Below are 27848 nucleotides of genomic sequence, written 5' to 3'. Positions count from 1 at the left end.
GGGCGTAAAACCGGTGAAACTATTTCATAATCTGAATCAGGTTATGTGTCAGGTCGCCTGATGGGGTGCAAATTTTGGGGAAGTCTAGGGTTTAGGGGTAAGCTTGGCTGCTAGTTTGGAGCCAGGTTTGTCTGTTTGGAAGTAGAGTTTCGCTCTGCTAAAGCAGATGTTTCGCAGCTTTGGTTGTTTAAAGCTAATTCCAAGCAGGCAGGGTGTCATGTGTGGGGTTTCGTTTATGGGTTTTTGCTCAGTGTAAGGAAGTCCTCTGCGTTTTTTGGATATCTGCTCCATGTTTGCATTTAAATTTGGATGCTATCTGTATGCGTTTCCCTCTAATTGCAGATTTGTTGGCTGCCCATAGGTTTTCGGTTTTAACTGTGTTATCGTGGTTCATTAAGTTGCCGTTTAAAAGGGGCGGATGTCCCTAAAGGATGCTGGGTTCCAAGTACAATGGAGTGATCGTGAGGGAGATGTCACAAATTTTGGATGAACAGAGCTAAGGGGATTGAGAGCGATTGCATAAAGATGTGGTCAATCCTGGCATGGGTGTTGTGTGGTGCAGAAAAATGTGAGTAATCTTTTGTATGTGGGTTGAGTTCCCTCCAGATATCCACCAAACCAACGGAATATAGAAGCTGGGCGATTTTTAGACTTTGTTTGTCTGGATGGGTGCTTGGATCTAGGCTTCCTGGTCACTTTTTTTTTTTTTTCTTTTTTTTTTGTCTAGGGAAAGGTCAAATGCTATATTCAAATCTCCTCCCATGAAAAATGTGCCCATATGGTGTTTCCGTATTTTTTTTGTGTGTGTGTGTGTGTGTGTTATGAAGTCGAAAAATCTTGCCTGCCCTTTTGTTAGGTGTATAGTAGGAGATGAAAGTGTAGGTCTCGCCATCAATGGTGCCTGTCACTAGCACATAGCGTCCTGCTGGGTCCTTAAGAACCTTCGTTGGTGAGAAATTTAGATGTTTTGAGAAGCGGATTTCTACCTTTTTTTTTTTTTTTTTTTTTTTTTTTCTTTTTTTCTGCTTTGGCGAGAGAGAATTGGGGGTACCGTTGGTGTAGAAAGGTGGGCTGCTATGTCTGATTTCATAGTGGTGCAGTTGGAGCAGTTACCGCCTTTTTGACCGGTGCGTTTAGCCCTTGTGTATTATGTGAGATTATGCACAAGGATCACGTTGGTAGGGGTCGTGCTAGACATGGATCAGAGGTGCATCTCGGGATTGTACTGTACCTTACTCCCATGTAAGTGGATCAGTCCAGCAGCTATGGTTGCAAGCGATGGGTGCTGTAGGACTCCAACAGGAAAGGATAGGCAGATGGAGAAAAAGGTGGAAAATGTAAAGGCGGAGGAAAAAGAGAATGTGAGACAAACTGAATAAACTTGTTATATCGCATTCTGAATTTTCCAACAGGCTTCGTGAAATATGAAAGAACTGTATAGTGGGATATATTAGTACATTTGTGGGGTCTCCCTCCTGAGGGGGGGTAGCTAGGTTGTGAAATAACTTCAGGGACACCTACGTTTTTCGTAACCGGATTGTTTTTGAAGACTGGGATCTTTTGGAGTGGTGCTTTTGCCACGCTGGTTTGAGAGGACTTGCAGGGGGTGTTGTGCCTTTTGCCAGTTAATGAGGGTTGTGGGTCTTGTGATGGTAAATCTAGGTGTAGCATTCAGTGAGCGTTAAACCATAACTGTTTTGTTTTGTTTTGTTTTGTTTTGAAATGAGAAGTTCAGGGGAGGGAGTGGAGTGAAACTACCATCTGTAAGTAATTTTCGTTTTGCGTCAAGACTTGGGAGAAGGGGTTTCAGGGCTCTCAAAAATTTGGATAGGTTGACCCTGGAACATCAGGTTTTCTGCTGCACGTGACCTTTTCATTACCTACCCTTTCACTGTTAAAAAATGTGGTTTTACAATGATGTCCCCCGATGGGAGGCCGTCTGAATGTGGAGGTCGTACGGCTCTGTGTGCCCTGTCTAATTCCACTCCTTGATAAGCTCCCAGATTGCCAGCTGAACCTTTTTTTTTTAATTTTAATTTTTTTTAATTTTTTTATTTTTTATTTCCCATTTCAGGGAGACCTGAAGTTATCGATTTTTGACAATACAGTCTCTAATTGGTCCTGTACATCCTGAATTCTGGCAGAGTTTTGGTTTATTCTGACTACGGATTTTACATAGTAGGTGAGGTTGCAAAAAGACACAAGTCCCATCAAGTCCAACCTGTGTGTGTGATTATATGTCAGTATTACATTGTATATCCCTGTATAAAAATTAATGGAAAAGAAGTATTCCTGCGCCACGTCAGGGAAATAGAGGGAGATAGGGTACTGCTGCACACACTGAAAAGGAAATATCTGAACCCCGGGGAATAATGAGTAAGAAGGGTAGTGGTGCGCTGTACACAAGGTGGATATATCTATTGATAAAAGCAGTATATAAAATTCGCAATGGGGGGGATATCCAGTAAACAATACAGGTCTGGGTATGTCTATGTGACTAGTTTAAACAGCAACACTCATTTCTACTAATAGTCCACAACATAAATACATAAAATAGTGAAAATTCATATAAAATACAAAGTACAACATGTTGCGATCCTGTAGTCACATAAAAGTGCAAATATTCCAATGTGCCACTGTAGCTGATAAAACAATAATGTTCGTTGCTATTAGTGTAAAATCTACAACATAAAACCGTGAAATAATAAAAACAAGAAAAAGAACAAAACACAATATAACATTCAAAAGTGCAGCGTGTTGCGATCCTAAAATCGCATAAAGTGCAGGTGTTCTGCTGTGGTGCACATAGGCAAACCTTCAAACATAAATAATAATTAAGTGACAAAAAATATAAGTGTATCAGACAAAAAGTCCGTTTTCAGTGCAAAGTGCTGCGATTATTCTCAAAATCGCATAGGATGTGACTTCAACAAGATATACAATGTGGAGCTGTTGCAATGGGAAGGGCAGTGGTGCTGGTGGAAGGGGATGTGGCCTTGGTGGTCCCGTATATACCAGTAATGGATGTCCCCTTACCGTACCGCTGTAAGGTAACAGCGTATATATAGAGAGCTTTTTGGGATCCTTTAGCGGAATTTTCCCTTTTTAATGTGGGGTGCCCAGGTCCTGACCAATGATATGGTCCCTTTTTAAGGGGGTTTCCTCTGTGGTATTGCAGTCAGGGTTCCTCAGTGGTATGGCATATACATGGGTTTAAGCAGAGATGGAGGAAGAATACTCCATAGTGTAAGGTGCTTCAACAGGTTTATTGTTATTAAAACAGTTTAAAAATACTCACAAACAGTCTGTAAAAGCAGTGTATAAACGAGCTGCAGGCTCGGTCTACGTCACTTCCTGGTTGCTGTGTCCCGACGCGTGTTCGTCACGGGTCACATGACTTCACTGATGAATATGTGTGTAAGAAAATGAATGAAAATGTGTGTAAGACTTTTGTCGTACGATTCTGGAAAAATCTTCCGTCGTGCGTAGCTACGTATTTTAAATTATGTAAAATACGTGTGACCTGTGTGTCCTTCTGGTTTATTTTTGTGTTTCCAATCATGCGTGATGTTTGTCTAATGACTTTTATCGGATGCATACTGTACTGACTACACGATTGTCATACGATGGGCTGTCATCCGACCAACGTTTTCCTGTTTGTCCCTTCGGATTTGGTTGGACGGACTGTTGTGATCGGCTGTTGAAACTGCGTACTAACGATCAGATTATCGAACGATCTGTCCGAAAGCGACTTTTGTGGTCCAATAATCGGAACGTGTGTACGGGGCATAAGTGTGTGTTCGTCCGAGCACTAGTACACTGCCCAACAAGAATTCTCTTGCCTTTGTGCTGTGTGTGGTGAATAGATGAGCTTGGGCGTGTTATTTGGATATACTGTATTTATCGGCTTATAACACACACATTAACTTTAAAAAGGAAGTTTCAGGAAAAAAAATCTTAGTTTTTAAATAAAGAACTGTGAAGCAAAATAAGGGTCAGTGCCCATCTGCAGCCTCGCAAATGCTATGAATGCAGCACCCACCATATTGCCATGAATTCAGCACCCATCATATTGCCGTCAGTGCAGCCTGATTCATGTCCATCTGCAACCTTGGAGGAGACAGGGAGGGGGCGGGACAAGTGCCAACAGACTTGCAGAAACTCCTGTTTTTTTTATTGGTGGCCTCTTTAATTGAAAGTCCCACCTCCTGTGATGGACAAAACACGGGACTTCCTTTTACACAGGACGCTGTGTAAACAAGAAGTTCTCCTCTCCTGTATGCATGGCACTTGTCCCCTCCAAGGCAGCCAGCATATCTATCTTTTGTGGAAGTTCGATCTTGATCTCGCACTCTCTAGCTCTCCAGGAGGGCCATCCGATACCATAATGTGGGCTGCAATTGGCCAGCGGGCTGGACTTTGAATATGCCTGGTGTAGGTAGAAGGCCTTGTAGTGTGCCCTCACAGTCTTCTAATGGTGCCATAGGGTTAGACATTGGGGTCAGGAGAAGGCTGTCAATTTTCGACCCTATCAGGGATTCGGTGGATGTGGGTAAGGGTGTCCTCTTGTGGGATGTGCTCGCTGTGTCCATTTGCGACAAGTGAGCTGCAATTGCCTGGGGTGTCCTGGTCTGCAATGGAGTCTTCCTCTGTACTTGGGGCCGCCATCTTGGAGTGGCTGTGGTGCTCAGGGGCTGCGGTCAGTGAGCAGGATAGGTCCTGTTTTTGCCATGCTCACTGATGGGATGTTTCTGGGGTGCACCCCTGTATCGCTAGTAGAACAGGCCCGGAACGAGCTCTCGGTCGGGTGTCATTAGACCGGGGCAGCACGGCATTCTAGATGATTGTGGCCATCTTGGCAGCCTCCGCGCTTGCGCCTGGCTTTTTTTTTTTTTTTTTTCTCTAAATTTTATATCCGCCCTGGTCTCTCTAGTAAGGTCAGCGAAAAGTGGAGGGTGGCAGTGCTACCCAAAAGAGGGGGAAGCACCGGAGGAGAGCCGACTCACGTGGCGGCTGAGGCAAGAGCTCAGAGGCACCATATTGCTACTGTATGTGCAAGCGATGCGGCAGAGCGGATGTTGAAGCTTAGTACGTTCTCTGAGATCCCACTCGGGGACGAAAAAGGCAGAGTGCCCTAGGGGGGAAAGACTGTCTTCTAGCCACCCCCTGGCTTTTATGGCTTGGATGACCAAACCCCCCCCCCCCCCCTTATTTTTATTTTTTAAAGTTTGGATCCCAGAAAGTGTGTGTGTGTGTGTGTGTGTGTAAGACACACAGCACTAACTTGGCAGCTCTTCAGGAGGGGCAGCAACTTTGGAGGTGGGGCGATTTCACTATCTCATTGTGTAGATCACTTGCAAAGTGAAGCACATCCTGGATTTGGTGGGTGATATGCGAGGAATGCTCTACCACTGCACACATGGTGGCAATTGTGATCCAAACAATAGACAATCCTGAGAAGCAAAAAGATCCTGCCCATACATAGGTTATCAGACTGTAGAGGTTGTTTAGATGGGCAGGGCTCGAAGGTGAGGACTCTCAGGGGTAACCCTGTGGGGGGGGTGGAGAAAAGGAGAGCAGGGGACAGATTATATCGGAGAAAAGAAAATGCATGCATGTATAAGAACAGGTACCATTCAGGCAGGCATGCTGAACTGGGAGGCACCAATTGTTACCCTCAAACCCAGCAGCCTGAGTCGCATAAGCAGTAGAGCACAAGCATTAGAAGGTCACCAGGGAGGACTCTGGGTAGTTTCCAAAAAAGCTGACTTAAAGATGGGGTGTATGAAAGAGTGCTTACAGCCCACAACTTTGTCCTAGGAGCCTGGGGTGGGCAGAGCCTGATGAACATGAACCAGGGGCCTTCTCATCCAATGGTAGTGGACCGACATGATCCCAGACAGATCCAGCTTCTTCCACAGTGGTCATGGTGTGCGGGCGCCCCTGGTAAGTGGAGTACAGCTGGAAGGGGAAACCCCAGTGGTAGTAGATTTGGTGGCAGGAGAAAGCAGTCATGTAGGGCTTCATCAGGCGGTGTTTCTAAATCTTTATTGGAGACAGGTCAGTGAAGAGCTGGTAGTGATGCCCCTGGAAGGAGAGATCTGGTGCGTCCTGTGCCACCCTAAATGGTCTAAGCGAACTTGTTCACAATGTCATGGGGGCCCTTCAGATCTTTTGGGGCCCAGGGCTCAATGCATCCGATCAAACTCGAGCCGATCGACTGGGATAGCAGGTACCAGCTCCTGGAATAGGGAAGTTGCAGTGGAGGTGAGGTCCTCTATGGACTCTGGGAGGCCCCGAAGGTGCAGATTACCCCTCCTGGCTCTATTCTCAAACTTTTCTATGCGTAAGAGGGCAGCCTCCAATTCTTTCCTAATATCAGAGAGGTCCTGTTCATTATTCTCAAGGACCGTTGCAGCACCGTTCATCTTCTCCAGCTCATTAGTGCATGTGCCCATCTCTGATTTCTCTGCTCAGATAAGTAGCCAGATTGGTGGTAGCTGCAGAGAGCTCTGCCTGCAGCATAGTCTTGAAGCAGGCGAGAAGGTCAGCATCTCGCAGAGATGGCGGCGGCTGAGCAGAGGTAACCCCCAGGCTGTCCCCCATTTCCAATGGCAGAATCTTGTCCCCTGAGAGCGGCAGCAGCAGAGACTTAGGACTCGTGGCCGAGACCTCAAATATTGCGTCAGGTTGTGAGGCTTTGTCCTGGGACGGACCTGCTGCCTTGGCACTGGACACGCGGGCGAGATTTCCGCACCATCAGAGGCTCTGGTAGGCAAGGCGTCGGCTGGGTTAAAAAGGGGTGATAATGCGCTCAGAGCGGAGATATCGACTGATGTATCCAGGCGGTGAGGCGTGGGATTAGCTTGAGCACCCCCTGTTTTTGTGTCTTTTCTGTTTTTTTGGTGGTGGTGGTTTTTTATTTTTTATTGATCATATGTCCTGTATTTTGTTGCCCATCAGAAATAAAAATTTTGTGGTTTAGTGTCCTTTCTGCTATGACTGTATCTTGAGCATTGGAAATGCACAACATTGAAGGGGGTGTGTGTGTGTGTCTCCTGTTAGGACTGTATCTTGTTGCTACACATCAGAAATGCACAACATTGAACAAGGTGTCTTCCTGTCTTGTATGTATTACCTTTTTATTTTGCTGTACATCAGAAAAACAAAACAGTGTGTAGTGTTGTGTATTTTCTATGTTTATATTGCGGTGCTTCAGAAATACACAACATTGATGTTTTGTGTCTTTCTTGTTTTTACATTTGGCTGCACATCAGAAAGTGAAAACTGTCTTTCCTGTTTTTTATATTTCTTGTATAGCTTTAGCTTGTTGGACTTCAGAAATGCACAGCATTGAAGTTCAGGTTTGTCTTTTCCTTTCATATTTGAAATGTTGGTTTATCCAGCTGCACTTCAGAAATGCACAATATTGTTGTCTATGCTTGTGTCCTTTTTCTGTCTAAATCTCTATTTTCCTGTGCTGTGCATAAGAAATGCACAATCTTTGGCCTTTTATATTTGTGATGCTTGTTGTTATACATCTATCACTTTTTTTTTATTTCAGACCTTATTTTTCCGTGGACATGGAAGGGCCAGGAGTTTCAGAGACTTTAGATGTCAGAAAATTTGACCCCTTACATACAGGGATACCAAAACCCGGCAGGGTTTTAGGACACTGGAGGGTTATAAAATCCCCTTCTTCCAAGTAATTTTTTATTTGGCAAGTTATTTTCATAGTTTTATAGCCTGAAGATGTAGTATCAGAACTTATCACCTGAGCTGTATACCAAACTTGTTAGGTTTATAGTGTGCGTGTGTGTGTGTGTGTGTGTGTGTCTCCATCTCACCCTCCTAGACAGCTGTCTTGGCGTGCTACACGTCACATGTGTATTCACCTAATCTATACACAAGATAATTTTGAAGCCTTCTATGTTACCATTTAATTTTTATGGCGATGTTTCACCCTTGGACACTTTGAGTGCGTCTGCCTCAAAACCTCAGCTCCTATGACGGACTATCCCAGTGACCCCCCCCCCCCGCTCCATAGTACCGCATGTCAGTTTATTCCATCTGTGTACATGATCGGGCATCAAGTGGTCTTCACCATGAAACGCGTAGAGCTTTTATGTGATGCAGTCATGTTTATTAATATATTACTACTGTCTGGACCAACCAGTATGTGTGTATTTACAGGATCTCACAAAAGTGAGTACACCCCTCACATTTTTGTAAATATTTTTTCTATATCTTTTCATATTACGACATTAAGAAATGCCACTTTGTTACAATGTAAAGTAGTGATTGTACAGCTTGTATAATCGTGTAAATTTGCTGTCCCCTCAAAATAACTCAACACACAGCCATTAATGTCTAAACCGCTGGCAACAAGTGAGTACACCTCTAAGTGAAAATGTCCAAATTGGGGCCAATTAGCCCCTGGTGTCATGTGACTCCTTAGTGTTACAAGGTCTCAGGTGTGATTTGGGGAGCAGGTTTGTCAAATTTGGTGTTGTCCCTCTCACTCAGTCGTACTGGTCACTGGAAGTTAAACATGGCACCTCATGGCAAAGAACTCTCTGAGGATCTGAAAAAAAGAATTGTTGCTCTACATAAAGATGGCCCAGGCCAGTGATGGCGAACCTTGACACCCCAGATGTTTTGGAACTACATTTCCCATGATGCTCAACTACACAGTAGTGTATGAGCATCATGGGTAAAGTAGTTCCAAAACATCTGCGGTGCCAAGGTTCGCCATCACTGGCCTAGGCTATAAGAAGATTGCTAGCAGCTAGTTGCTGCCATAACGATATTCCTCTTCAAAGTAGCGACAATGGCAGGCAGTCCGTAAGTGGTTGAGGAGATTGGAGGGGGAGATTTAGGACTTTATATGAGGCAAATGACAGAATTGCATGGAAATATCTGCATATTTATTGTCATAAAAAAAAAAATAGCACTTGGCAAAAAATACAAGTAAAACGTCAATCTTAAATTGTGTGTGTGTGTGTGTGTGTGTGTGTGAAGGAAAATTGATATCCAAACCATAATTTTTCCTTTCCTGGATCCTCCCCATGTCAGCCTACTATGGGTCAGCTCTGCACTCTGACCCCTCCAGGACCACCTCTTTCTCTAGCCCATAAAGGGCGGCTTTCTGCCCTTGCTAGTGCTCAACAATACCTGCCTCACGACGGATAAACCAGGTGGGAATCCCCGTCTGACATGGGGCGGATCCAGGAAAGGAAAATTTACAATAAGTATGGATAACAGTTTTTTTCCTTATTCCTGAATCTCCCCATGTCGGCCTACTATGGGATGTACCAAGCTATATTAAGAAGGGAGGGAAGATGAAAAAAAGAAAAAATAAGCCAAACCCTCAATGCAATGCTACTCAAAAAATTTTTAATTGGCAACAGCCACCGTAATAACTGGAGAGCTAAATGTTTCATCAGATGGACAAGCCACATTAAGCCTGTATTGCCTAATAATAAAAGGTGTGGGGGCACGCTCCAGCTTGCTGCTCTTCAAACTACTTCAGGGGCAACCTTCGTGTATGCTGCCATACCCCTTGTTGAATGTGCTTTGATCTCTGGAGGAGGAGCAAGGCCCAGTGTTCTGTATGCAATATGCCTGGACTTGACAATCCAGGAAGACACAACTGTAGATGTTGGTGGCATACCCTTTTTAGGCCCCATTGGAAAAACCCTACAGCTGATCTTGTTTTTTAAAAGCTTTTAGTCCATTTCAGGTAGGTTGATACTGCAGAGACCAGGTATAACCACAAAAAGAAAAAAAAGAAATGGCTGCACTAACAGTGAAACCACCAGTGCTAAATTCATTGAATACACAAATGTGACCAAAAATTCATAAAACACAATGAATGATTATATGAATAAAAGTCCCAAAAGTAGGATGAAAAAGTACTAAAAGTGAGTGTGAAACTTAAAAGGTCTAATATCCAAATTATCACTTGTTAAATGTACAACTGAGATTGTGTGTGTGTGTGTGTGTGTGAGAGATATTATTATATATAATAATAATAATAATATATTCTTCCGTCACCAATGAGTGCTGCACACCATAAGAAATGTTTACCAGAAGGCAACCAACAATAGTTTGCGGCTAAACACCCAGCCAGGGCCTTTGTCCTAGGAGATCCGAGGAAAACCCCTCAGGGCATCAAACACAGGAGCACAATGCGACTGGTAAACCAGTAATATGATGTTGCAGAGACTCTTGAATGTATACCAGGTGTCATCCAGAAACGGAAAAGAGGGAACTTCCCATGGTGTAATACTGATATAAATGTTTAATAAAACGGATAAATAAAATACATACAGATGTAGGAGTAAAAATGGCATAAGTAGCCGGCTAGCTTGTCAACACCCGTTCGCTCAGAGGACCAAATGCGTTGAGGTCAGCACATCCTGTCCACCCGACACGTGTTTCGTCATAAGATGACGTAGTCTTGGGCACGGGCTACGCACTGATGCATCACGTTTCAATGCACAATAGTATTGACCAAGCCTCGATCTGAGGTGAGGATAGGGACACAAATGGTTTTAACATGGCGGGCTGGCGATGCCTAGTCCGCCATATTACAAATTGGAACAAATAATGGCAAAGCGGATAAGAGCAAGAATAAACCTACAGTGAGTTACCAAGAATATACGACACTTGAAAATACACTGCAGGAATTAAAAAAAAATATATTGGAGTTCAATTATGGGCACAATCAATAAATACCTGAATCGGAACACTAAAGTAGATGGAATGTCAAATGATTGTGGCCAGCAGGGGGAAGATTAGCCATAGATTGACCTGCTTGCAAAAAAAGGGAGTCTCCAAAAAAGATGTCCCAAACAAATTTAGAATACATAAACAAATCTGCAGATAATCTACAAGTTCTTAAAACTGAATAAAAATATGTAAATAAGACTAAATGAATCGGGAAAGAGCTTAACTGCTAAATGGATTTAAAGTGAATGTGGATAAAGTCAAATGGGTCATCTTAATGGTGCTTGATGAATCAAAAATGACAGGAGGGGTGACTAAATGAAAGTGTCCCAATCGGCAGCTCACATCCAGTTTACATAAACAATAAATGCCTGAAAAATATTGAATTAATAATCAAAAAAATATAGAAATAAAAATAAACAAATGAAATTAAAATTAAAATATAAATATACAATGCAATATTGATTTCAAAAGGAACTTTAATTTGTTTAGGAGTTGTCTATAAAGGAATTTACATCTGTCGACGTTGAGGCCAAAGGGGGCATAACATTTCAACCTGTGGATCCATGACCTTTCAAGCCTTGATATACTCCTAACAAGGGAACTACCTCTCCACTGTGGACGGCACTTATCAATACCTAAAAATATTGTTTTGGTGGGGTCCTTGTTAAACGAAAGGTAATGTTTGGGGAAACCGTTTTTGATGTTGGCGATATGTTCATTCAGGCGGACAGAGAGGGGTCATTTAGTTCTTCCAACGTATTGGAGTCCACACGGACATTGAAGTAAATTGACAACCCCCTCTGTAGAGCATGTGATGAAGGGCTCTATAACATGCTCCCAAAAGGTACTAGACGAAACAAAAGTTTGAGTTCATCTATGTAGACGGCCACTAAATGAGCTGACCCGACCTCTTAATTAAAAACCAGTTACGTTTTCAAAAAAATCCCTTTTTGATGGTAGGGGGGTTTAAGACATTAGGTGCCAACCTGTCTTTGAGTGAAGGCGCACCCCTGTAAATCACTTGAGGCCTGTCTGGTAAAACTGCACAGGATCATTTTTCAAAATGTGTCAATGTTTTTTTGATCGAATTTTTAATGTTGGAGTGCTGAACTTAATAGGTGGTGATGAAAGGGACCGAGGAGATTTTCTTTGCAAGGCAATTTTACTTTCTCCTTGAGAAGGTCTCAGAAACTGATCAGTGTTGGTACAGTTAAGCTTGATTCTCAAACTGTCTTTTTGGCACCGACCTGAGCTAAGGTTCACAATGGCAACTGTCAGTTGAAATATAAGAATTCCTGTCGGTGCCTTTTTAACTACTTGAGGACCGCCGCATGTCAGTGTACGTCGGCACAATGGCACCGACAGGCACAAGCACGTACATGTACGTGCTTGCCTTCCAGCGGGTGGGGGGTCCTATCGGACCCCCTCCCACTGGATGCGGCAGTCCATTTCATTCAGGAGCGATCCGGGATGAGGGGATGGCCGTTGGTTTCTGGCCATCCCCCCTCGATCGCTCCTGGTTTGTTGTAAACACAGGCAGGAAGGAAGTGATGTCATTCTCCTCTGGGCGGTCTTTTTGACCAGACTGCGAGGAAAACACAGAAAGTAAGTGCACCAAACACTACATTGACATGTAGGCACACAAATTCCCCCCCCCCCCCCCCCATTCGCAGTGTCACTGATTGCAGTGATCATTTATTTACTGATCACTGCATTTAGTGTCAGTTGTGAGAGTAAAAACTGTCAGGGCAGTTAGTGTTAGGTCCAGGGTAGCCCCCTACCCCCCCAATAAAGGTTTAACCCCCTGATTGCCCCTAGCGTTAACCCTTTCACCCCCTTTTGCCAGTGTCGCTAAGCGATCGTTTTTCTGATCGCTGCATTAGCAGCACCAGTGACACTAGGGAGCTAGTTATTTTTTTTAGGTTCCCCTGTCAGGTTTTTATATAGCGCCAGGGACCCCCATATACTACCTAATAAAAAATGTAACCCCCTGATTGCCCCTAGTTAACCCTTTCACCAGTGATCACCGTATTAGTGTTACGGGTGACTGGTTAGTTTGCTTTTTATAGCATCAGGACACCCACCATTTATTACCCAATAAAGGTTTAACCCCCTGATCACCCGGCGGGTGATATCAATTAAGTTTTAGGGTCAGGGTCTGCGTCACCCCAGGCAGCGCTAGGTTAGTGCCAGTACAGCTAACACCCACGCGCAAAGCATAAACCTCCAGTAGTGGTAAAGTATCTGAATAGATCAATATCTGATCTGATCAGATCTATACTAGCGTCCCCAACAGTTTAGGGTTACAAAAAAACGCATTGTTAGCGGGAGCAGCCCAGATACCTGCGTTTTGCCCCTCCGCCCAGCCCACCCAAGTGCAGTATCGATCGATCACTGTCACTTACAAACCACTAAACACATAACTGCAGCGTTCGCAGAGTCAGGCCTGATCCCTGCGATCGCTAACAGTTTTTTTTGGTAGCGTTTTATATTTAAATCCTGAAGGCAGTGCTTGGTTTTCGGGGGTCCTGTACGTGGCTAGGCTCCCAAAAAGTCCCCCACATGTGGTATCCCCGTACTCGGGAGAAGCAGCAGAATTTAATTTTGGGGTTTAATTTCACTTATGCCCATAGCATGTGTGAGCAATATATCATTTAGTGACAACTTTGTGCAAAAAAAAATGTAATATTCCTGCAACTTGTGGCAAAATATAAAATATTTCATGGACTCAACATGCCTCTCAGTAAATAGCTTGGGTTGTCTACTTTCCAAAATGGGGTCATTTGGGTGGGTTTTGCGCTATTTTGGCATTTTATGGCCTTCGAAACTATGATAGGTAGTGAGGAGTGAAATCAAAAATTTGCACCCTTAGAAATCCTGAAGGCAGTGATTGGTTTTCGGGGTCCCGTACGCGGCTAGACTCGCAAAAATTCCCACATATGTGGTATCCCCGTACTCCGGAGAAGCAGCAGAATATATTTTGGGGTGCAATTCCACATATAACTATGCCATGTGTGAGCAATATATCATATCAACTTTTTGTAAACTTCTTTTTTTTATTTTTTATTTTTTTTGTGTCATTATTCGATCACTTGGGACAAAAAAAAATATTCAATGGGCTCAACATGCCCCTCAGCAATTTCCTTGGGGTGTCTACTTTCCAAAATGGGGTCATTTGGGGGGGGGGGGGGTTGTACTGCCCTGCCATTTTAGCACCTCAAGAAATGAGATAGGCAGTCGTAAATTAAAAGCTGTGTAAATTCCAGAAAATGTACTCTAGTTTGTAGACGCTATAACTTTCGCGCAAACCAATAAATATACGCTTATTGACATTTTTTTTTTTTTTTTTTTATTTTTTTTACTAAACACATGCGGCTGAATAAATTTTGCCCTAAATGTATGACTAAAATTTGAGTTTATTCGATTTTTCTTATAACAAAAAGTATAAAATCTTTTTTTTATTTTTTTTTATTTTATTTTTTTATTTTTTTATTTATTTATTTTTTTCTCAATTTTCTGTCTTTTTCCATTTATATCGCAAAAAATAAAAATCGCAGAGGCAATCAAATGCCATCAAAAGAAAGCTCTATTTGTGGGAAGAAAAGGACGCAAATTTTTTTTGGGTACAACAATTGCATGACCATGCAATTTACCAGTGCAGTACAAAATTGTAAAAAGACCTCTGGTCCTTAGGCTGACAGTTGGTCCGGGGCTGAAGTGGTTAAAGAAGGTGGAGGTGGTAAGTTGTAGGATCTTGAAATAGCCAAACACCAAAAATTTATACTGGATAGACTAGCATCAAAGCTTAAACAGATCCCTCTAGTATTATTGAGGTGCTCCATGAAAGCTTCCAAATCATCCCGCCCTCCATTCACCACCAACCCCCCCCCCCCCCCCCCCCCCGGAGGAGGATGTCATCGATGTACCTAGCCCACAGCTTGAGCTGGGGTTTTTGGCAAACGTGGATGACATCCTCCTCCCACATGGCCGTGAAAAGGTTGGCTAAACTGGGGGCATACTTGGCCCCCATTGCCACACCCCTATCCTGGCAGAAAAATTGTTGGTCAAACCAACTCCACTCATCAGTTGTATCTGCCAGAAAGGCTGGGAGAATGATCTCCCAGTTCATATGAAATTGTGGCCACCTTGGGTGGCCTAAGGACTATCTTGTCTGGGAACACCAAACAATATGGTTCTTTAGATGAGAAGTCGCACAACTCAGATTCTTCTGGCAACGGCTAGTAAAGAACAAAAAACCTGCTAAAAGAAATAAAGAACAAGAGAAAGCTTGATCAAACTGAGGAACCAGCAAGGTTCTCAAGACTAGCATTAAGTCCCATTTTGGAAAAACTATTTCAATGGAGGTCTGACTTCCATTGCTGCCCCAAAAAAAAAAAAAAAAAAAAAAAACTAACCCTTTATCGAGACCACTCTTCAGAAACTCCAAATGTTTGATACTGAAGGAGATCCAAGGTCCCAACTCCTTTCTGTAGTATTCCAGATCCAGTGATGGGTTACATTCGCAGACCTCTTACGAGCCTGTAATAATGTCTCCACTACACGGCCCGAGAGATCCAAGCCAGTAAAGGCCTCTCTCACTTCCAAGTCATTAACTTCAACCTCCGGGGGTTTGTTGGACCCACTCTGCAGAAGTAAATTCTGACAAGGAGGCAGTGGGATTAGTGAGCCCAGCTTTATGCTCCAGGGCAGAGGGAACCACAGCTTCATAGGCCAGTAAGGTAGGACTTCTATTGCTGTGACCCTGTCTTGCTGTATCTTCAGCAGGATTTTGAGAGCTAATGGAAGCAGCGGGAACATGTACACCAAGGTGAAGTTCCAAGGCTTGGACAGGGCCCCCTGCCCCAATGCCTGTGGTTGCCAGGTCAAGGAGAAGAAGCAAGGAAGTTGACAATTCTCCAATGCCATAAGATCTATCAAAGGCATCCCCCAGACCCTGAAGATTTTTGCATAGGTACTTGGGGTTGAGGCCCCATTCGTTCTCCCCAAAGCTTCAACTCAAGCGATCTGCTAAAACATTCCCGGGCCCTGGGAGATGAGATGCTGTAAAAGAGCAGAGATTCTCCTCTGCCCATAGGAAGATTTGACATGCTACCTGAAGGAGAGAGTGACTTCTTGTGCCCCCTTGATGAGACATAAGCCACGGTAATTTTGTTGTTTGAAAGGATCATGACCTCGCAACATAGGGTGGAATACCAAGAGTGTCTGACCTCATTCAATCCCCAGGAAACTTTGAACTCTTCGCCCCACAAAGGATCCATTGGCCTTGAATCTGCTGTCCCAGGCAGTGCCCCCCCCCCCCCAGCCTGCCAGACTGGCATTGGTCGTTGCCACTATTGCTTCTGAGGCCTTCAACGGAACCCCGCAGGAAAAATTGCGAGCTACTGAACCCCAAACCAGGGACCAGATTATCGGAATTGGCAGATTTCTGACACAAGGAGTGACAATTCCACTGAAGAAAGTTGCATTGAAACCTTCTGCACCACCTAACCCACAGGACTACTGGAATTGCGGCTGATGGAACACCCAGATACTGCATGCATTCTTTCACCATCATAGAAGGCCTGACCATCACTGCTTTTTGCCTGAAAGTGGATCTCTGGACCTTCCTCTGAGGAAGAGAAACACTCCCCTGATCCCTGTCGAATTGTACTCCTAAATACTCCCAACATTTTGGTGTCTGATGCATCTGGCTCTCCTGAAAGTTGACCAACCAACCAAAACGAGCTAGTGTTTTGCAGGTGAGATTCACATGAACTAGAAGGAGCTCTTTGACGGACCCAGAAGTAGCATGTCGTTTAGATCAGTGGTAATTACAAAGATCTATTTACTGTGATTGGATTTTAGCATATTAGATTTTGTGGTCCTCACGTATGAATTTCAATATATGCTATCGCTTTTACAGTGCATTAAATCCTCTGAAGAAGACCCAGCAGGGTCGAAATGCGTCAGCTTACCATGATTTTAGTATTTGACTACTTTATACCATTATGTTCCACTTGCGCTGTTGCTGTAATGTTTATCTCCTGTACCACAGGTCTTATTTTAACAATCATTCCTCAATATTTATCAATTAAAATCTTTTGATATTTTGTTCAATAAAATTGAAGTTTTATTCTTTATTTTTTTGTAGTTTTTTTTATTTTATTTACTTGCTGTTTAGAAAACCCTATATGGGGGAGATTCCCTCAATTTTGGGTGTGCAGCATTGCTCTATTCTCTGATTAGTGTCCTTCTCTTGTTTTTACATTATATTTTTATAACACTGTGGGTTTTCCCACCCTTCATATCAGCGCACCTTTACACTATCGATCACTTTTCATTCCTGGTATTCAGGGTTTTTCTGGTGCAGCAGGCTTTGTGTTGTCAATACGCAGACCAAAAAAATTAGGGGCCCAATTTTGAATAATTTATCATAATGTGGATGATTTTGAGGCAGACACTGGGCATTTGTTAAAATGTAAAAATCTCATAATTGGTTCTGGGCATCAAAGACGAGTGGACTGGCATGTGGTGGATAGGTGGGGTAGACCAGTAGGCATGGGGGTGCATTTATTTTTGTCAGCCCCATGTTGAGGGTTTGACCAAGGAATTTTTTTTTTTCATTCTTCCATGGTGAGGGGTTTCCAAACAGAAGGGCGGGCGTAGAAAGAATCTGGATTGTTTGCTATGTTGGCTGGCATACAGATTACACTGCTCCACCTTGTAATTTAGAAGATCATCAGTGAAAATAAATGGAAATAATACATTGGGGCTCCATTTTCCGACTGTATCTGAGGGCCTGGCTGGGCTGTAAAAAGGGGAATTGTAGGTTCTACTGAAGTATTGGGCAGCCATGTTGGATACAGTAGAATGCCTGCCTGGGAGGCTAGTATGGGCCCTGCCTCATTGTGGATGGGACGCCCTGTTGCTAGCATCTGGCCTATCCTCTATAAATGTTGTCCTGCTTGTGCTTGGCACCTCACAAGGACTTGCAGAACTTCTGGTGGATGCATATCTATCCTGGAGTGCTGCGCTGCTGGTGGATGGCTCAGAATTTATTGCACTGCTGGTGGATGCCTGCTCATATCTCCTGAGCCTCTTTGTTAGGTTACTGTCGTCCTCAGTTTCCATTTCAGAGCCACTGCTTTCTACTGGCTCATAGTCGCTATCCAAGTCTGACAGCGTTCCCAGCTGCTTTCGTCTCACATACTGTGGAGCAGGGGTAGGCAACCTCGGCCCTCCAGCTGTTTTGAAACTACAACTCCCAGGAGACCTTGCAAGACACTGACAATCACAGGCATCCTAGAGGCATGATTGGATTTGTAGTTTCACCACAGCTGAAGTTATGAGGTTGCCTACCCCTGATTTGGAGTATCTGGAGCGGCTCCCCACTGCGGATTAATCTTTTCTAATAGTACATCACGGGACACAGAGCCATAGTAGTTACTATGTGGATTATAGGCCACCTTTAGGTCATGGACACTGGCACGCCCTAAGATAAAAAGGGTACTCCAATATATCCTCCCACTACTGGGAGTACCTCAGGTTTTTCGCCAGTGTCTAAGGTAGGGCTGAAACAACTAATCGATTAATCAACAACTAATCGATTATGAAATTAATCGATTACTATTTTCATAATCGACTAATCGGGCAGTAACATAATGGGGTTAAAAAAAAATGAAAATGGGCCCTTTATAGTACAAAAAGAGCAAATAATTGCTACTGTAAATAGTTCACTGTTCTACAGTAAAAAAAGAACCCCTTACAGTAGTGATTATCTGTTTTTTTTTTCTACTGTAAAAGGGCTAATTTTAGGTTTTTTAACCCAATTATGTTACTAAACATCTTAGAACTGGTTCACATTTATGATTATTTTTTATTTTTATTTTTTTTGCAGAAATGCACTACAGTTCATTTTACATGGTTTCCTATGGGAGACGTTCACGTCTGAAAGGGTCAGGGACTTTTAACGCAAAATAGTGCTTTATTGGTTCAATATATTTCAGTGGAGAAGCTGCAGAAAAGCATGGTAATGCGTTTTTGCAACAATTTGAAAATGAACATCAATTCCTCCTCCACCATCGGCCAACTAATCGATTATGAAAATAATCGTTAGTTGCAGCCCTAGTCTAAGGTGTTTGTCATGAATAAAGATGTCCTGTGCTGAGTTCCACTAAAGCAATTTTTTTTAAAGGCACCATTGTTGCTGTTGCAAGCTGCGTAGGGACACGAGCAAAGGTGGCATGTAAGAGGTTTGGTGACACAGGCATTCCTTTTGACGCATTTACTACTGCATCAGGCTGAGCATGAATAGCAGCAGCAGAGCTGGACTATTGCTGAAGCAGTGGACTCATTCCTTCTGGTAGTACCTCTGCTTTGTGCATAAGGCTATGGTCGGAAGGGGGGGTTAAAAACGCCTAAAAAGAGCTCTAGAAAGACTATAGTCACACAGAAGCCTAGAAGCATCTCAAAGTATGACATCCTCCCCTAAGAGTAAAATGGCTGGTCAGAGTGAGCCATTTGGAGGGGCAAGTGTCGCAGCTGCTCTTAACACTGCCAATGTGATGTAAACCGCCTGTAAACCAGGCGGTTTACATCACATGGTGGCTGTGATTGGACCCTCCTGCCGATCTGAGATCCTTGCCTTTTTTGAAGGACGTTCCGGAACGTCCACTCAGGAGGAAGCGCCCACCTGCCCATTTATGTGCAGTGGACGGGTGGGAAATGGCTAAGGATTATCTATAATACTTCACTTGTAGAGAGTGTCTTTTGTCTTTTGCATATTGGCATGTATCTGAGCCCTAAGCTGGCCACCATACATGAATCAAAGTTCAGTAGGGAGCTTTTCTTATACAGTGGATATAAAGTCTACACACCCCTGTTTAAAATGTCAGGTTTTTGTGATGTACAAAAATGACAGATGATTTCATAACTTTTTTCCATCTTTTTAACCGGTGCACGTCGATGTACGTCGGCAGAATGGCACAGGCAGGCATATTGCCGTACAGGTACGTCCAATCTTTAATGCCGCGTGCCAGTCGGGACCCCCGTGAGTCCGGTTGCGGATCTCAACTCGATCGCCGCGGGCATACCCGCAATCGTCTCACGGCGCGGCTAAACGGAGAAATGCAGTTGTAAACATTTCCCCATTCTGCCTAGCAACTAGTGACGCTGATCTCTGCTCCAAGTGATTGGAGCAGAGATCAGTGTTCACTAAATGAAGCCCCCCACAGTTGGTAACACACCCCTAGGAACACTTAACCCCCTACACTGCCACCCACTGGTTAACCCCTTCACTGCCAGTGTCAATTTACACAGGAATCACTGCATTTATATAGCAGTGATTGCTGTATAAATAACAATGGTCCCAAAAATGTGTCAAAAATGGCCGATGTGTCCGCCATAATGTCGCAGTCACAATAAAAATAGCGATTTTTTTTTTTTTTTTTTACCAAAAATATGTAGAAGAATACGTATTGGCCTAAACTAAGGGAAAAAAATGTTTTTTTTAATATATTTTTTGGGGGATATTTATTACAACAAAAAGTAAAAAATAATGCTTTTTTTTTTTTTTTTTTTCAAAATTGTCGCTCTATTTTTGTTTATAGCACAAAAAATAAAAGACAAATAAAAGAGAGCTCTATTTGTGGGGAAAAAAAAGGACGCCAATTTTGTTTGGGAGCCACGTCGCATGACCGCGCAACTGTCAGTTAAAGTGACGCAGTGCCGAATCGCAGAAAGTGGTCTGGTCTTCTTCTTCCTTTTTTTTTTTTTTTTTTTTTTTTTTTGCAAATATAATTTTTATTCATATACATTTCACACATACGGGGTAAAGCCCCAAAACAGGGAAGTACAACATATACAGTGAAGGTCGCAGCCTCCCGAACGTGTCTTACAGTAACAGGTATTACAACTAATAACCGTGCATTTCACTGTGAATAGTAAGTCGACCTCAGAAACAGCACTCCCTTGGCCGGATCCGGCAAGGGGTCCAGAGCTATACCAAGTCCAGTTAATACCCCGAGGTCTGGGCCCACGATCATAGGTTAAGGTCGTTGTGAGCAGGCTAGGGGTCGTAATTAAAAGAAAAGGTAAGAAGTAAGTGCACAAACAAGAGAAAGAGAAGGGGGGGGGGGGAGATGTGGGAAGGGGAGGGGAATAGGATAGGGAGGCAGTGAGGAGAGAGGGGGGGGAGTATAGGGAAGAGGTGGGTAAGGGAAGGAGGAATGGGGAATGGAGTAGGGGAGGGGAGTGGTGGTGGTTCGCCGTTCCCTGTATGGATTTCTGTAAACTGACCTGTCCCCACCTAGTGTCCGAGAAGGGCCTTGCCCTCTGTTGAGTACACAAACTCATTCCAAAGGGAACAGGTCTTTCGGTAGATTTCCTGCCTATCCTGGGCAGTCATTATCAAATCTTCCATTTTGTTAATATCTTCCACCTTCCGCAGCCACATTGCCACGGTAGGGGGAGTTTGTTGCTTCCAGAGCAGGGGGATAATTGGTGAGATGGCGCAATATCGACCGAGTATATTTCCTAGGGGGCAGGTTCGACATATGTAATAGGAAGAACGCCGGGTCATTCGGGATTTGCCACTCCGTGAATTTTTGGGATATATTTCGGACTGCCGTCCAGAAGTCCGTGAGCTTGGAGCAGGACCAAAAGATATGTAGGATCGATCGTACCTCTATCCTCCCCACAGCGCCAACAATGTTCAGGCGTGTCTGGGAAGATAAGGTGAAGGCGGCTAGGTGTTAAATACCACCTCGTGAGAATTTTATAATTCGTCTCCTGTATTTTGGTGCATATGGAAGACTTCAGGGCGAACCGCAGAACCTGTGCAATTTGGGTGGGTGTGAAGGTGCAACCTAGATCCACTTCCCATTTCGTAAGACTTGAGATACAGTGCGGTTGTGGTGGGGTGTTCAGTAATAAATACATTTTAGAGAGGAGTCGGGGGATTGGTTCCGTGTCAGAGAAGTATTCTTCAAACACGGTCAGCGGTCTGGAATAGTCCGAGGGGTTTGAGATGGACTGAAGAAAGTGATGTAGATGTGCGGCGCTCCAAAAATCTAGACGATAGGGACCCATGGGGTCCATAAGGTCACAAATAGAAACCCAGTTCTCACGTGCTACAAACTGAGAGGCCATAGTAAGGTTGGAGTCTCGCAACTGTCGGAACTGCATAGTCGGTAGACCCGGCGGGAGCCTAGGGTTACCAAGGATTGGTGCCAAAGGCGACGCCGCGGTCGTCAGGGAGTGTTGTAGTGCCGCCTTCTCACCTTGGTAGAGAGTGTTGCCTATAAGAGGATGGGTTTTCACTTCCTTCGGTAATGCTTCCCTGCACCAAAGAGCAGTCCTTAATGGGACTGAACACTGGTGTTGCTCAATTTGGGCCCATAATTTGGAGGTTAGATTGCGACCCCAATCAATCATCCTACTCAAATGAGAGGCGCGATAATACTGTTTGATATCTGGTAACGCCACACCTCCGTACTGTTTCGGAAGTGATAGTTGGGATCGTGGTATCCGAGGCTGCTTTTGTGCCCAAACAAAGCGGGTAAACAGTGCCTGTACCTGCTTAAAATATGCAGGTGGGATTTTGATCGGTAGAGTCTGAAATAGATATAAGAATTTGGGTAGGATGCACATTTTCAGTAAATTACATCTACCGAACCAGGAATGTGTCCCTTTTGTGCCATGAGTCCAAAAGCAGCCGTACCCTTGTTAACAAGGGGTGGAAATTGCATGTATACAGGTCCGATAGGTCCGGAGGGATGTTGGTGCCTAGGTAGGACAGAGCGGTCGTCGTCCACTTGAAATGGAAGTTGGATTGTAGATTGGGGAGCAATCGTGGTGGTATCAGTATCCCCATGGCCTCTGATTTGGTGAAGTTGATCTTTAGGTTAGATAACTTCCCGTATGTCTCAAACTCTTTGAGCAGGTTAGGTAATGAGATGCTGGGGTTAGTCAATGTGAAGAGCATATCGTCAGCATATGCCGAGAGTTTGTTGCGAACCCCCCACAACTACTCCTTGTATGTCAGGGTTCAGTCTGATCGTGGCCAAAAAGGGTTCTAGAGACAATGCGAACAGGAGAGGGGATAGTGGGCAACCCTGTCGCGTCCCGTTGGTTATCGGGAAGGGAGTTGACAGTGTCCCATTAACTTTAACTTGGGCCGTCGGATTGGAGTATACCCCAGATATACGAGCAATCATCCGGTCTCCCAATCCCACATGCCGGAGCACTGCAAACATAAATGGCCAGTTCACACGGTCAAAAGCCTTTTCAGCATCCGTGTTTAACAGGACACACGGGGCTCCCGCTTTTCTCACCACATGAACCAGATTAAGCACCTTCGTGGTACTATCTCAGGCTTCACGGGAGGGAATAAATCCAACCTGATCCAAATGAATTAGCTGCTGGAGATGGCCTGCTAACCTGGTAGCCAAGATCTTGGTGTAAATTTTGAGATCTATATTCAGGAGAGAAATCGGCCGGTAACTACCGCAGGAGGCCGGGTCCTTCCCCTCTTTATGAATCACCGAGATATGGGCAGTCAAAGAATCTCTAGTGAACTCCCCGCCCGTCCCTATGGCATTAAACAATGTAAGCATGGGCTGTCCTAACAGGTCCAACAGTCTTTTATAGTATTGCAGTGTATAGCCGTCCGGCCCCGGAGCTTTCCCTGGCTTCATCGTCCCTATAGCTCTGTGAATTTCTGTCAAAGTAATGGGGGATTCCAGCTCCTCTCTAACCGCTGGTGATAAGGAGGGCAATTGGGATTTCTCAATGTAAGCGGTCAAGGCCGTCTGAGGTGGGGGGTGCGTTTTGGAGATTGTACAGTTCTGAATAGAAATTTCTGAACTCACGGGTAATGTGCATGGGCAATTGGACTTTTCGTCCCCCCAGCGCCACGATATGGGGAATATATGTCAAAAGTCTACGTTCCCGGACCAGTCTCGCCAGTAGTTTCCCGCATTTATCACCCGTCTCGTAAGTCATCTTGTGGCAAGATTGAATGGCAGCTTTGGCTCTATAATGAAGTATATCTGTAATTTGTTTCCTGATGGTTTGTAAGTCGTTTTCAGAGGACCGTGTGGGTGCGTGTTTGTGCCTGACCTCCATTACGTGTAGCTGTTCTAATAGCTGGTCCAGCTGTTTGGTGCGTTCTCGTTTTATCCACGCTCCGTGCTTAATGAGGACCCCTCTCACTACTGCTTTGTGAGCCTCCCACAGAACACCCGGTGTACAGCCCGGGAGATCATTTTCCTGGAAATAGCAACGCAATGTCGTGGTGACATCATCCCGAACTTCCGGAGTTTGTAAGAGACTTTCGTTTAGGCGCCAAAATCTATGCGTCAAGGAGGATGCGTCAGACAGTCTGTAAGTGAGGAATATCGGCGCATGGTCCGACCATGTCCTGTCTCCAATGGAGGAGCATTCAACCGCATGTAATTGGGAGTGGGGGATCAGAAAGTATTCAATTCTGGTATAAATTTTGTGCATGGGGGAGTAAAACGTGTAGTCTCGTTTGCCAGAATGTTGGAGCCTCCAGACATCAATAAGTTGTGAGTCGTGCAGTGTCTTCGCAATGCGCTTAAGCTGAGCGATCGGCATGGAGGTCTTACCAGTCGAAGTGTCTACTGATGGAATCAACGGGGCATTAAAATCTCCCCCGAGCAATAATTGCCCAACTTTAAATTCCTGTAACTTTTCCATGGTTCTCTCTAGAAAAGTGGCTTGAAGTTCGTTAGGGGCGTATACAGCCGCCAAGGTCACTTGTATGTGGCCAAGAAGCCCCTTAAGAAAAACATACCGGCCAGAAGGATCCAACAAGGATCCCTGGCATTGCCACGGGAGTTTGCCAGAGAGAAGTATGGAGACCCCTTTGGATTTAGCTAGTGGGTTGGCCGAATGATATGTCCACGGATAGTGTCTATTGCGCAGGTATGGCAGTGCATTTGGTTTGAAATGTGTCTCCTGTATAAAAGCAATATCAGCATGTAATCTTTTTAGGTCAGCTAGGAGGATGCGTCGCTTTTCAGGCGTATTAAGGCCCTTCGCGTTAAGCGACAGTATGTTCACATGTGATACCGACATAATCAAATCGGGAGGACCACCCAACCAGAGAAGAGGGGGGCGGGGAGGAGGGGGGGGAACACGGGGGGGCTGATGGGGTCGGCGAGGAGGGAGGGAGGCTTCAGGAGGGACCAGAGCAAGGTAGGGGTGGGGGGGGGGAAAGGGTCCAGAAGGAGGGGTGGAGCGAAAAAAGTGAGAAGAGAGAAAAGGAGAGACGGAGAAAGGAAAACCCGAAAACGGGTGCAAGTGTAGAGAGAGAGGAGAGAGAAGAGGGGGGAAATAGAGAGGAGGGGGGAAAAAAGAAACAGAAAGCCGTAACACGGGAGTGGGCCTACTGCCCTTGTCTCCCTACAGAGCAATTAAGAGCATATAATGCCCTGGGGGGAATAAACCGTACCCCCCCCCCCCCCCGTCGAAATATGCCAGCCTATTGGGGGGGGGGGTGAATCGGACAGGAAACTGGGTAGCCAGCTCCACAGGCCGTCCCCCACCTCCTGTAGGTCGTAGGTGCACAGTGCACATCACCTCAAGTAAACCATACATAGAGAGCAGAGAGAAACAGTAATGAGCAGCAACTCAGACTATACGTCTAGCAGTCCATACCGTATCTAGGGCGGGTAACGAGCTCGTCCCGCACATATACAGCCAGCATTACCCCAAAATCCCACAACCTCCCCCCGCCCCTGAACACCCCCCATCTCCCGCAAACAGCGGGTGCCGCCCACTGAGATACACGGCCAGATGTGGCCTCCCAACCGTAACAATAATAAAATCTAAGAAAATAAAACGTAGTAAAATAAAATAAGATGAAATGAAAGGCACCACCCTCACGGAAAATACTTCAACTAGGTCCCGGAGCATCTCAATACACTCAAGGGCTGGCATACATCCAAGCTCCGGGGCAACGAGTATCGGTTGAGCATGGAAACTCCTCCCGGGCCGGTTACTAGAACATCCTGGCCGGTGCATCACTCCGTCGTCGTGCATCCGCGGGGCCTGGTCGCCCTCGCCACAGGCAGTGGCAGAACTGGCCGGCATATCGGGGGGGAATCAGTCTGCTCGCTAAATAATGCTGCCACAGCAGTGGGGTCCTGGCAGGCAGTTCTCCCCGGCATAGTACAGAAGTCAGAAAGGTGCAATGGCCCCTAGAAAGGGGCCTGTAGCAGTGCAGGCGGTGGCAGACTGGGGCAGCAAAATCCATGACATAAACCGCGGTGAACAGTCCGGGGGCACTGTATAGCCGGCTGAGCAAGAGCGGTGTCTCGCGCCCCATCGTATGTCCCGGCATAAGGAGATGAGCCGCAACATGAGGCACGGTTTCCCAGACAGGTACTCCATAAAGCGGCTCCATTAACAGTTCCGTGATTAGGAGGGGGGGCCAGGGTATCAGCGTAAAGGCAACTGAGAAGAGTGTCAGCAGCGCAGGCCTCAGCTGTAACTCGGGTCGGTGTTATGACACAACTGACGGTGGCGGTGATGGCAATGGCAGTGGCGGGGGGGGGGAGCGGGGGACAAGGGAATGAAAAGTCAAAAGTTACCTTACAGCTCTCGGGAGTCCTCCCCCGAGGGCGCTCTGGGTCTGCGGCGGTTTCTCTGCTGTCTGGGTGGCAAGTCTCCACGGCGTCCACGTCTTGGGTCCAGTCCCTGCGGGTGGGGCAGAGATGCTAGCCAGTTCGGGACTGTAATAGGTTCCACGTCCAGAAAGATGAATAGAGCAGGTAGGGAATCCATGGTACGGAGAGAAGAATCTCTGGTCTCTCCTAAATGTGACACAGTGGATAGCCCCATCGGTACGTAGCACCACTACGGCGTGCAAGGTCCAGCAGGGGTTTCAATAAAGCACGCCGCTGAAGGGTGGCACGGGAGATGTCCGGGAGGATCCTCACTTCTGCTCCATCAAATTCCATGGCTGGGGCTTCCCAGGACTTCCGCAGAACTTCTTCCTTGTGGCCATAATGATGTAGCCGACAGACTACATCTCGCAGTCTAGCCGGATCTGCGGATTTGGGGCCCAGAGCACGGTGCACTCTGTCGAACTCCAGGCGGGACGGCAACTCCACACCCGGAATACTGCGCAAGATCGCGGTGACAGTATCCGCTAGATCCTCCGTTCCCGTTGCCTCCGGTAGCCCCCGCAGCCGCAGGTTGTTCCTGCGGCTGCGGTCTTCCATCTCCTCCAGCCACAATTGCTGTGAGAGCAGCATATCCATGTGGGCTTCTTGTGAGGTCTCCATTGCTGCCACACTTTGCTCCAGGGCCGTCAGGAAATGCTCTCCGCCAGAAACCCTAGTCGCCAGGTCCTTCACCTCCCCTCTGACGAGAGCCATCTCCCTACGATGAGTCGCTTCCACCTTGTCTATGAGGGTGGCAATGTCGGTTTTCGTAGAGAGCGCCTGTAGCAGCAAGCGGAGCTCCGCGTCTACCTGCAGTGTCTGCCGAGGGGTCTCCATAGCGTCCGGGGCAGCACTGTTGGTCGCCAGGGGTGTTCCCAGGTACGGAGCAGGCAGGGAAGCCTGAGAAGCCTCCGAATCAAGGTCCGGCGAGGAGCAGGCAGCGCGGTCAGCGTCCACGTGGTCTCGCGCTGTCGCCATATTGGGTCCCGATGAGCGGTGATGAGAGAGTTGAAAAAGTCTCCCAATATCCCCCGAATGTGGTGAAGGAGTCGGTGGTCGGGTAGATTTACTTTTCCTCTGCGTGGTCCTCTTTTTTGAGGTGGGCATAGTGCGGTCTAACTGCTTAGATCATCCGAAAAGGTGAGAGACGGCCGGGAGCTCGAGCGGTGCACGTCTCTATCCCTCCATGTCTAGGCCACGCCCCGTGGTCTGGTCTTTGACCAGCAAAATGGTCCGGGGCTGAAGTGGTTAATGTGAACTATAAATTGTAAAACTTCATTGAAAAACAAACTGAAATCTTTGAGGGGGAATAAAAAAAACTAAAATGTGGTTGCATAAGTGTGCACACCCTTAACCACTTCCCGACCAGTATGTGATTGTACGTCGGCTCCTTTAACCCCTTGCCGACCAGCGCACGACAAT

The 27848-nt window shown here is 45.6% G+C and overlaps 1 protein-coding gene across 11 annotated transcripts in view; it reads left to right on the top strand.

Moving 5' to 3' along the window:
- LOC143982457 (zona pellucida sperm-binding protein 3 receptor-like) overlaps positions 1 to 27848 on the top strand; it is a 633312-nt gene that overhangs the window by 362378 nt on the left and 243086 nt on the right. The window contains exon 2 of one of the 11 annotated variants that reach the window (XM_077481176.1): positions 7565 to 7705. The exons of 9 other annotated variants lie outside the window; for them this stretch is intronic. In XM_077481176.1, coding sequence (XP_077337302.1) covers positions 7584 to 7705 — 122 coding nt within the window. In that variant the 5' untranslated portion in view covers positions 7565 to 7583. Of the gene's footprint in view, positions 1 to 2074; positions 2183 to 7564; positions 7706 to 27848 lie in introns of all 11 variants that reach the window. One more of the 11 variants, XM_077481178.1, reaches the window with a different exon arrangement.

The sequence above is a fragment of the Lithobates pipiens genome, unplaced genomic scaffold (assembly GCF_037356315.1).
Source record: "Lithobates pipiens isolate NorthernLeopardFrog02 unplaced genomic scaffold, aLitPip1_a1.2 Scaffold_16, whole genome shotgun sequence".
NCBI lineage: Eukaryota > Metazoa > Chordata > Amphibia > Anura > Ranidae > Lithobates > Lithobates pipiens.
The sequence above is the reverse complement of the archived record's forward strand: the minus strand, read 5'-3'. Positions and strand labels throughout refer to the sequence as shown.